This window comes from Cornus florida, unplaced genomic scaffold (assembly GCF_030987335.1).
Source record: "Cornus florida cultivar Cherokee Brave unplaced genomic scaffold, ASM3098733v1 CherokeeBrave_3.0.0_Hap2_Chr05, whole genome shotgun sequence".
NCBI classification, from domain to species: domain Eukaryota; kingdom Viridiplantae; phylum Streptophyta; class Magnoliopsida; order Cornales; family Cornaceae; genus Cornus; species Cornus florida.
This window is the reverse complement of record NW_026775575.1, coordinates 60,624,267-60,636,358: the sequence shown is the minus strand read 5'-3', so window position 1 is coordinate 60,636,358 and position 12,092 is coordinate 60,624,267. Positions and strand designations below refer to the sequence as shown.

Sequence of the window (12,092 nt, the reverse complement as noted above, 5' to 3'; positions counted from 1 at the left end):
TCCATATAGATAGGATTAGCAAAAGAAGAACAAATCTTGGACACAGAGCTTTCATTAGGCAAATCATGAATCTTTAACCATATCGGCATTGTCTCCATCACTTCCTTTACCAGATTCACATTCTTATCCCATTTCTTCAAAATTATTGGCGGCCCCTCAAATGTATGAATACGAGATAATACCAACTGAATATCACTTTCATTTTTAAATCTCACCATAAAAAATCCTTCCTTCAGGTACACTATTGTAAAATCCTTAGACCAATATTTCGCCACAAACGCTTTGAAATATGGATAATAAGGTCTTTTTCCCATAACATATCCCACTACTGAGGTCTTCCAATAGGCAACTTCCTCTGCAACGTCTTCCTCAGTAATAGAAACCTTCTTCCCTCGACACTCTTTATGGAACTTAAGATTTTTGATGACGAAAGTGCAGAATTATCAAAGAAACTACTGTAAGTAGGTCGTGTTGGGGTTGAAATCCAGCTGGAATCAATCGCCGGCATCAAGGGGGTGGTGGTTTGGCCCTCTTCCATAGTGGCCGTACCCCCTTCACGTGGAGATGAGGAACCAAAACCCTAATCGTCTCTGAATCGGAAGAGAGAAAAAGGGTAAAAAAGGATATTCGGCTGCATGGATTAGATGATCGTTTTTATTTTGTTATCCTTCAAATCCCCCCTTTAGTATTTCCCTAATAATTGTTTACTGTTTTGTGAAATTTATAATTATCTGAAAGTATTAATAGTGGGAACATGCCTTTTCATATTTCTTTCAGGTTTATTTGATTGTTCATTATCAGAGTGTATAATTTTTTTATTTTGAAGATTCTCTTGATCTAATGGTTCCAGAGGGATTTTAATGGCTTATTCTGTTTATCAATGTTATTTGAAAAGAATTCCAACCCGATCTTATATCTTGGTGTTTTTGGTTTTAAGTTTGAGCAGCTTGACCCAACCCAAGGCGAGCACCATGTATATGTTAATAATGTTATGTGTAAATATAATAAAGTCATACAAGTTAAAAAACCAAGGGTTGTAGTCCAGTGGTAGAAGGTCAAGGGTTCAAGTCCCCATATGGGACGGGCAATGTGGGTGTGAGTTTCTTGCCAGGACAAAAAAGAAAAAAAAAAAAAAAGGGTTAAACGAGGGCTTAGAGTGGGTTTAGTACCACAGACTAAAAGCTGGGTTGGTTTTGGCCTCTTGTACTCATTTACTTTTCTGCCCATTAGATTGAGCATGGATGGGTGTTCAATTTGCCTGAGTTGCAGCCCTACAGCTCAGGTTGATTTTTGCCCTCTTCCTATACTTGTCTTAAATTGGAACAGTTTCACTCCTTACTTTTTGGTACTTTCTTTTCTTATGGCGTGTAGTCTAACAGTTGTAACTAGCAATTTATGGGTTTAAACGAATACCTTTACCAGTATTGAGGCTAGAGAGCAAGAAGGTGAGAAAGCCTACTTATGTTATTAGTAAAGCCTATATATATATATATATATATATATATTACAGCTGTACAATTTTTGTTTATTAAAGAAAATATATTCTAACATGTTCAGTTTGTGCTCAACTACATTTGTCATGCATCGAAAATTATGTCCGTTCTACTTGTGCTTTTCTTAGCATTTTTTTTCTTCTCCTCATTTTTCAAGTTTTTACCTTTGCTTCTACTGTTATTTCTACCTTAGCTTCTAACTCATATCAATCGCCTCTTCTCTTGTCCCAAGTTGCTGTTACTTTTAGAAACCTGTTCTTCAATTTTGGCACTCATTTGCCCAACACTCTCGGTCAAATTGTGCTCACAATTTGGATATAATGCCTCAACAGCAAAGCATGGCAACTTAAAGTACATGTTTTGTTTAAAGACGTATTCTTTCTAGTTTGGTTTCTCACATAGCTTCTTTTTGTTGCTCTCTTTGTAGGTATTTATTAGCAGAAGCAGGGGACACATTATTTGCTTCCTTCATTGGAACAAAGCAGTACAAGTAAGTGTGATACGTTATCCTTTGTTCAGCCTCTATTTGTCATTCTCTCTAAAAATATGATCTTTTTGGTCTATTATAAAGGGATGTCATGGCTGATGCGAATATATTTCAAGGTGCTATATTTCGTGATGACGCTGTTGAAGATACTCACGGGATTGACACTGCTGAATCTGTCCAAATTAATAGTGAAAAGGGAAACACAGATAATCTCTCAAAACCCCTTGAAGCAAAATCTAAGCAACCGAAACCCACACCTCAGCCTGCTGCTCATCGGGTAAGTTTGCTGATTATTGTTTTGGACGTAATTCGTCGCATATTGCACAGTCAATATTATACAGATCCACACACACTAGTAAAGAGCACGTGCAAATGCACGTGATTGTGTCTTTGATAAATTGTGAAAAAAAGTTACTTGACCAGAGGTTAATGCAATGGTGGAGTAAAATTGTAAATTTAAATACGTTAATTTTGAAATCAATATTGTTATCATCCAATCTTGAAAATCATAAAAGAAGAATTTATAACACACTTCAAAAAGGAAGACATCACAATTAATTTTCAAACAATTCACTCCTCATTGTCAAAATTGAAAATTAAAACCCATAAATATAGAATTATAATTTATATTCAACTGATATGATTAAGCGCTATTCACATGTTTGTGTGTATTGAATTAAAGTATCTTTAGTCAAGTGAACTACTTCATAATTGGTTGTTGTATGGGATAAAATCCTCATAAAAACTATTTTTAGTTTTACTGTCTTGATCCTTGAGAGTTATTCTCACAAGGACATTCTTAATGTATGACCATGACTGTTGGGGTTCTTGTTACATTGGCCCAAAATAGTTTTGTACCCATCCAGTAGTGCTGCATCATAGATTTATATGCAAACTTCTAGTGGTGATTTGCCCAGTCGTTCCTATAAGAAGGGAGAGAACAACTGAGAAGTGAATTATTAATCACTTTCAATGAAACATAAGAAATAAAAGAACAGAGTGAAAAAGACATCTTCAAATTGGGAAGATTTAAAAAACGTATTTTTTCACTTGGAATTTTGAGTAATTTTAGTTAACATCGTATCATATCACAATGTTATAAACTAATGATTAATTCAAACATGAAAAATGAGAACTGCAAAGTTAACCATGAATTACTTAAGATGTATAGAGAGAGAGAGAGAGAATCAAATTGCACCCATCGTTAGACTAGTTTTCATACACCTCTCAATAACTTTTATGTAAAACCGTATTGTGTTTATCCTGCCTAGTGTCAAGTCAATCAAATATGGGTATTTTCCTGATTTAGGAACTCATATTCCTCTCTAAATGTATAATTAATTTGAGTTCTTAGATGTATGATAACACGAGGGAGGTGCATCTTTTAGATCACCTAAAGATGAGTCCTATAATAGGATATTGACGGTGTGTAAAATTATTTGATTCTCACACGAAGTTTAGAAGGATTAGGGAATAGGTATCATTATGGATGAAAGATAAATTCATTCACTATACATTAGTGATCCAAACCCGACGAAAGTCCATGGAATGATATCATGGTAGAGAACAGTGGCAGCAGCCTTTTAAAGTATATAAAAGGCGTGGCAAGGAGAATAGTGGCAAGGAGGGTTCTAAGGCTCAAACCTTAATTTGGCACATGCTAGACGATGGGGTCCACTTGGAGTCTTGCATAATTAGGGGGTTTGGTCAAATTTCATTATTTTGGTAATTGCATTAATTATGGAAAATCTGCATTGTTTTGGTAAATTGCATAATTAGATTAAATTGCATCAATTAAGTAATTTAAGTTATTTGTTACTTTATTAAGTTAGAGTCAACTTTTGATTACCTCCATTGTAGGGAAATCCAAGGGTCATCTTTTATTATAAAAGGATACTATGTAATTCTGAATACTGAGCGAATGATTGAATAAAATTATCCTTTGAGATTTCTTTGTGAGTGATTCACATATTCTGAGGGTGTGAAGCCTTCTCTAGGTGTGATACATAGGTCCTATCGGAGTGATTCCAATAGGCTTTTCTTTGTTAATTCAATCCTTCTTTTCTACTAACAACCCCTGAATCTTAGCTTTGTTTCTGAATTTCCTGCCCATAACTCTTATTTACTTTCTTCTATTTGAGCCTGTTCTTTGTCCTACATCATATCAATTATTTCTCCTTAGAAATGCAGATGCATTTTAATTTTCAAACCAAAAGTTCAGTGCTTGAGGATTGGATGCAATTGTTAATCCAATTTTCAGTTCATATGCTTCTAATTTAGACCCGTGAAAGGAAAATGTTTCCAATGAAATGCGATTATGCGTAAAACATTAATGGCCTTATTCAGTATTGATCCTGTCTACACAATTGTTTGGAGTGAACTAAATACAAATTTAACCATTGACATTAACTATACAAATTGGCACCTTTATAATTGCTGTGTAATATAGTCACAGAGGGAAAAAATGTAAAAGAGAAAGTGAAAAGGAACGATGTGGCTTTCGTAAGTATGAGATTGAGAGAAAGGGAACAAGGTGTGCGAAAGATTGAGAGAAAGGGAACAAGGTGTCTTTCGCAAAATCAAAGATAACTTACCTTCCATTCAATAAAGAAATTCACGAGTTATTGATAAAATACCTCATGGAAACAAATAAAACAATTTTCACACCAATTTTCACATTTAATTATGGACAATGAGACAGTATCATAAAAACATAATAGAATTGAATAAGGTTCTCTTCTGGCTGAGAATCTCATTGGCATTGAAGCGGGACACTGCTTCAGTCCACTCATTACTCTATCACTCTTCTGTACAGATTTGCTGCCTTTTGATGGAGAAAACGATCTGCAAATTTTCGCTGCAGTAGATACCTTAGGAGACTTTCTGCTCAAACTTGTGGGTCTTTTGGGTGAAACAGAAAGTGGATGACTCTTGATTTTCACCTGAAACTTTGACGTGGTGGGGTCACTTGGTGTTTCATCTTTAAGAATGAGTAAAAATTGAAATTGGGAAGGTCATTTGGTGTGTTGGCTCTTCAAATTCTATGTCAAACACCCTCTTCAAATTCCATATTTTATTTTAATTAAAAAATGAGTGAATATGTATATAAAATATAAAAAATATTTTGGCTTTTATATGTAGTGTGTGTGTGTGTGTGTGTGTGTATGCAATGCTAATTGATTTACCCCATACACACGGACAAATACAGTACGTATTTTATCTATTTATTTTGCTTATTTTTCTTTCAAAATTTTATTTCTAGGGATTCATGGCTCGTGCTAAAGGGATACCTGCATTAGAGTTGTACAGACTTGCTCAGAGAAAGAAAAGAAAGCTTGTGCTATGTGGACATTCACTTGGTGGAGCAGTGAGTTTGAGTGATTTATTTTGCTTGCAGTCTGGCCAATGATTGTTCATTTTTAATATCTTTTTGAATGCTCCCTCTTTTTTGTTGTCTAGGTAGCAGTCTTGGCTACCCTTGCCATTTTGAGGGTTATTGCTAGTTCATCCAAAGAATATGACAAAGTTCAGGTTAAGTGTATCACATTCTCCCAGCCTCCAGTTGGAAATGCTGCTTTAAGAGAGTACGTTGAAATCGTCTTCTATATTATTTTAGAATTATTTAGTATTTTTATGTAGGTTGTAACAATTTTTTTTTCTTATTTCAGCTATGTTAATAGAAAAGGGTGGCAGCGCTACTTTAAGAGTTATTGTATTCCAGAGGACCTGGTGCCCCGTATCTTGTCCCCTGCATATTTTCATCATTATAATGCGCAATGTCTGCCAATGCCTGTTGACACTGGTACTACCAGTTTGTTAATGCCGAAACAAAAAGCAGAAAAACAAAAAGAGAATGAAGGGGAGCGGCTGGTTCTGGGTTTAGGCCCTGTGCAGAATTCTGTTTGGAGACTTTCGAGGCTTGTCCCTTTAGAGGGTGTTAGAAGACAATTCAATAAATACATGGGAAAACAAGTTGATCCTCTTGAAACGATTTCTGCTAATGATTCCTCTATGACATCTTCATTTGATGATGTAGTATCTGCTCCACAATCTCTTGAAATTGAAGAAGGTTCTGATGGCATTTCCCTTAAACCAATCTCTGACATGGAAAAATCGGCACAAGGTGAATTTAAAAATGGAAAGTCATCTGGAAAAAGTAACACTAACGGTGGGGATAGTAGGGCATGGCGTAGGGTGCCTTATTTACCTTCATACGTACCATTTGGGCAGGTAGTTATTGTGAACTGATAGTTCCCCTTTCATATCTTTCTTCATGGTTTAATGTATATGTAGTGACATCGTGAAATATTTCTGTAAAGCAACATGCTTTAGATAAGCAACATGCTTTAGATAGGAAGAATTGTTGCAAGACTGGAAGTTGTGATACAAGATTCATAATGATTTAGTTAATAATATCTTACATGCCTGCTTATTTACTTATAGTTTCTTCTCATACTATTAATTGCTGAGCAGCCTACGTAGAAGATTTATGTTCTGTTTTATGCTATTGATTTGTTAACCATCTGTTCTTGGGTTGGTCCTTTGTGAGATTTTGTAAGCTGGTAATGACATGGTATGTGCAGAACATAAGTTTGTACTTTGTGCTCATTGAAATTCCATGTAACATTTCAACATTTCATTTCTAGTATCATTATATGCTTTTCCTAGTCTGCTAAAGAAATAAAATCATGTGACTTTTAGCTTGACTTTCTATCATAAGCTTATGTCGCTTCTTTTCAAGTTTTTATTGCGATGAATTTGACATTAATTATGTCATTTAAACAGCTGTATCTCTTGGGGGATTCATCGGTGGAGTCACTGTCGGGTGCAGAGTACTCAAAGTTGACATCAGTATGAATTTCGTTTGCTTATTCACCTTCAAATAATGGTTTTGTCTTCTCTCGGGAATTTTAGCATTTTGTCGTGCACGAATGCATGAGTTATATGGTTGTCTTTTTATTCCCCCCTTCCCCTTCCCCCTTTTCTGAGTAGCTTTTCATGTAATTGATCTTTATATGCAGCTTTGAGAACCTCTCATTTTGTTTGCTTTCCTCTGGCTAAAACATTTTCAGGTCAGGTCTGTGATTGCTGAATTAAGGGAACGATTTCAGTCACATTCAATGAGGTCATACAGGTCTCGGTTTCAAAGGTAATATCTTACTGGTTTGTCAATTATCAGTTTAACTGATGATTGGCAGTCATGCAAAATTGCACCCATGTGTATTTGTTTGAGTGTTAGCATGTCATGAATCATGCATTGCAGTTGTTGAGATAATTCTGCACATTTGACCTATTTTTTATTTCATTTTGTTTCTTCCTCCTTGCCGTGTTTAAATTTCTTTGCGCACAATCTTTCTTGCTATGCACATTCCATAATTACATTGTTGTGTTGTTTTAATTATTATCTCTCTGCTTCTGGGATGATGTTTGAGAACTGGTAACTGAGTTTTTTGGTGGAATAACTAATTTCTTAATTATGGCTCTGAACATTGATTTGCATTGCTATTTCTTCCTCACCATGATAAAACTTCTTTGCTGGTCCATCTTCCTTGCTATACAGATTCCATAATAACATAGTTAGTGCCAGTTACATGATTATATCTGACATCTGACTTCTTTTGATGAATGGCCTAACTTCTTCAGCTGTGAGTTCAAAACCTTGATATGTATTGCTATTGATAATTGGAGTTTCTTTTGGATGTTGGTGGTTGATCCCAGAAGAAGTTATGGTTATTTGCTCACTTTGAAAAAACTTTATTGAAGTTTGAGGAGACTTTGTACTTCTGTAATTAATGTAAACTATGAAACTTGCCAGCAAACTGTAATCCTCTAAAATGCCTAATTTTTTTCTTTATTTTTCTTAATTTTGAAATATAAAGCAAATCGGACATGTTAACAATATTCTCAACACAAATTATTTATTCTTTACTTGAGGCACACTTCTGCCTTTGAAGATCATTTCAGTGCCTATTTCTCCAACTTGTTAAACTAGTCATGCAAATGCTTCATAATGTGTATTGACATAAACTAGCAAGACAAAAGGAAAAGAAAAGGGTATAACCATTATTATAAGAGCTCGATATAATTATTATTTTGGTACTTTTAAGAACATTAGTTATCACAGTCTTTGTAAGAGACACCTTCGTGGGGTTAAATCCCGCACTAGAGTTATGATCTGGTACCACTTGGACTAAAGGTTCGTGGTTATTTAATTGGTCTGATCGGCACATATGACAGACATAATGCGATTGTGGAGGCATGAGGTGCATATGGTATATCTAGTGAGAGTTTCACGCATTGGGACATGAGTTGTAGGCCGATTTACTTAGAGTTTCTTGCCTGTTTCCTGATAAACTTTTCTTAGTTCACGTTGTGGAGAGTTTTATAGCTGAGGTTCAAATGCCTTTTGAAACCATTGTTAGTTGCATAAAACACTTTAACCTTATGGCTTGCCATTTGACTAAATAATTGTGCCAACTGGTTTTATGTTGTATGGATTTGCCAGTTGACTAAATAGATACGCCAACCTGCTTTTGTTGGATGAAAAGGGGTTAAAAGTTATGTATTTCCTGTGTTTTCTTACTGTTATATAATCTATTCTATTAGCATCCAAATAGGCAATTGGCTTTGATTTTGTTTTTGGCACACAATTTGTTGAACCACAAATATTCAACCTGATTGATAATAAGATATCTAAAATCACTCAATGGCATTATTGGATCTCTTTTTAAGCAAAAGATTTGTTTCACTGTGCTTATCAGATTTTGTCTGGTTATGTAAATACACATATTGTTCACTTTGCTCGATAGCACATTTTCACTTTCTACTTTGACCAGATATTTCAATTTGGTTTTTCCATAAAAATGAGAAGTACTTTTGCAATAGTGGTCCTGGATTTGAACGTCGAATTGATGAGTTTGTTGTATTATGATATGAAGATATATCATCATATGTTGTAGATTGTTGATTACCGATTTAGTGATTTGATTATGCCTCTTCAAACAGTTCTTTTAACCTTTTTAACGTGAAATTGATCTGCATATTGTTGTATGTTGCACGATTCTCTTTTCTTTTAAGTAGTTCCTTTTAAAATTATTGGCATTGTCTGTCTAGAACAATGGGTTTTCATCACTAATATCACATTTTTCTTGCAGAATCTATGACATATGCATGAGTGATAGTGCTTTCTTGGGAATGGAGCAACTGCAGCAATTTCCGCATTTACAAAAATGGCTAGGCATTTCAGTTGCAGGTACTGTTGAACTTGGGCATATTGTAGAGTCTCCAGTTATTCATGCAGCTACTTCAATTGTTCCTCTTGGATGGAGTGGTATTCCTGGTCAGAAGAATGGAGAACCTTTCAAAGTAGATATTACTGGTTTTGGATTACATTTGTGTACTCTGGTACAAGCTCGAGTAAATGGCAACTGGTATTGTCCTTTATTCTATTATTTATGTTTTTTACTATTGATTTTAGGTTTTTGATATCCAAGAGTTTATTGAGCATCTAATACAATCAAGTAGTTAAAAATTTGAAGCATATGCTTAGTCTTACCACTTGGATAAGATTGTGACATATCACTTGCACCTTCTTATATTTTTTTTCCTAGTTGATACTCACACACCCACCCTCAAGGAATTGTTTGCACCTAAGAGGATTTGAACCTTAGACCTGATGCTTCCTGAGGCACCAGGGCCAAGTTCTTACCCACTTGAGCCAACCCCTTGGGGTTGCTCTTTCTTATATTACTAGAAGAAATGATAAATAATTGTCATCATTTTATCAGTCATTGAGCTACTGAGACCCAATTGTACCATCTGTTTTTCCTTGCCAAATATTTAAGTTTTTCCTTGACACGCACACACTGGTTACAGCCTTTTACTTGATTCAAACATTCCTCATTTGGTTCAATGACTAAATGAAGGCTTTCAGAGTTCTGAAGAAAAACTCTTGTTTGGACTGTTGCTTAGGAAAAATAAATTATATGAAGTTTGATTAACTTTTCTGGGTAAAATAAATTATTCAAAGTTTTCTACTTTAGTTGGCAGGCTTCTTTCTGAGACACTCCCCGAAAACATTCTATTTGCTAGCAAGTTTGGGAGAATGCAGATAGTAAATAAACATCTAGGGCTTCATTAAATAGAATAGTATAATTTCTGATATATTAACTGATCTTTGAATTTAAATACTAGTGAGAGGTCAAATGGTAAAAACCGCATAAATGTAATTGGGATATATTAAAACCCATCAACCTCTATATCTGGACAATGGACATGGTGATCTTAGGTTTTATTAATGAGCCGAGCTGAGCTTTAGGTTGTTTGGGCTCGGCTCGCCTAGACCAGAGAGGTGTTCGGGCTCAGCTCGAGCTCGGCCTAGCCAGGCTCGAGCTCATGTGCGTATGTGTATATATTATGAATCAAGTAACCATTTTTGGAGACAAGAAATGGCCACCATATCCTTCAAATTGACTTCCAAGTTCACTGATTAATCACCCATCTTCTCATTCTTCATTGTCTCCTTCACCAGCTTCAAATTCATCAATCTCCGATTCATCAACAATATTATCAGAGGGAATATTAAGCTAGAGATAGAAAGAGAGAGACCTAACCTTGATGTAGCCCGTGGAGTAGAAGGACGGTGCAATAGATGGATTGCCGTTGCAGATGCCAGTGGGGTTTCAGAAGCCTGATTGCAGCTCCTTGCGGCTATGTTTTAGGTTTTTTTTTTTTTTTTTTTTTTTAATTTTTTAATTATTTTTTTTTAATCTAACCCTTTATGATATTTTTTTTGATAAGTAATAATTGAAATAAAAAAGGCGTTCAAGAGGGGAACGCATCCCTTATACAAAAGTGGAACTAGGGATTAAGATCTCAAAGAAGCCAGAAAAATAATTAAATCTTCGGAAGAAGAACAGGACTTTCTCTTCACATAACTGAAAAGAGAGCGTATGATGTGAAGTTTCAGACTTGCCATGGACGATTCTTTCCCTTCGAACATTCTATTATTCCTCTCCTTCCAAATGCACCACCAAACACAATGTGATACAACTCTCCAATAATTGCGAACAACGCTACTCACACAGCATCCTCTCCATATACAAATCAAATCCTTAGGATAACAAATCTAACCCTTTATGATATTATACAGTTAATCTAATGGCTGAGATGAAAGCATGATTTGGGCCAGTGGGCTACTTAATAAAATGGACTTTACTTGTTAGATGGGCTATACTAAAAAACTAATTGGGCCAATGAAATTATATATGAATTCGGGCTAAATTTGTATATATGGGCTAGGTTTTTAAATAAAATTATATTTTTGTAAACGAGCTTGTTCACAAGCCCCAGGAGCCGAGCTTAACATTGTTCAAGCTCGGCTCGTTTACTCAACGGGCCTGAAAAATGTGCTTGAGCTCAGCTCGTTTACTAAACGAACGATCCTGAGCTGAGATTTTAACGAGCCGAGCCTGAGCTGTTTTGAACAACTCGGTTCATTTGCAGCCCGAATCTGAGGGAATCAGAGCTCCTAGTCTTGGTCCATGTAGTCTTATTTTCAATCCCGTCTACTTATGTATAGTGAGTTTTTACATAGAGATTTTAGGTTTTCTTCCTCTTAATATTTCCTTGGCTTAGACCATGTTAGCCTTGTTACTACTTACTAGACACTTCTGATTCTAGAATATGATCTCATTTCTATCTTTAATTTTCTCTGATTCACTCTAAGACTTGTGGCAGGATTCATCGTCTGTGTTCTACTCTGCTATGTACAAGATTTAACAGCATTCTTTGCTTTGAACCCCTTGCTGATTTGGAGTAACAGTCTGTTAATTATAATAAAAGTGAGCTAGCAAAGGGAGTTTTCAATTAGAAGTTGCTTGCCTGATAGATTTATTTATTTTGTGTGTGCGCGCGTGCGCGTGCTTCCATAGCTTTTGAAGTCCCACACTGTCCATGCTGAAATTATCTGGACCACATGTAGATCGATATTTTTTCCGACTTGGCAAATTTCATTCGCATTTTATCCGTTTTTAGCTAGTAACTCATGAGGGTGTTCTTTACGTGATGCACAATGTCTCAGAAGAAATATAATATAGAAGAAAGAAAAGAGA

General features: G+C 35.4%; 1 protein-coding gene across 2 annotated transcripts in view; it reads left to right on the top strand.

Annotated features, from left to right (window-relative positions):
- Positions 1-12,092, top strand: part of LOC132306606 (uncharacterized) — a 28,734-nt gene that overhangs the window by 7,537 nt on the left and 9,105 nt on the right. For both annotated transcript variants that reach the window (XM_059804065.1, XM_059804066.1), the window contains exons 3-10: positions 1,921-1,983; positions 2,065-2,257; positions 5,243-5,347; positions 5,440-5,564; positions 5,649-6,210; positions 6,766-6,831; positions 7,053-7,129; positions 9,135-9,410. In XM_059804065.1, coding sequence (XP_059660048.1) covers positions 1,921-1,983; positions 2,065-2,257; positions 5,243-5,347; positions 5,440-5,564; positions 5,649-6,210; positions 6,766-6,831; positions 7,053-7,129; positions 9,135-9,410 — 1,467 coding nt within the window. The remainder of the gene's footprint in view (positions 1-1,920; positions 1,984-2,064; positions 2,258-5,242; positions 5,348-5,439; positions 5,565-5,648; positions 6,211-6,765; positions 6,832-7,052; positions 7,130-9,134; positions 9,411-12,092) is intronic.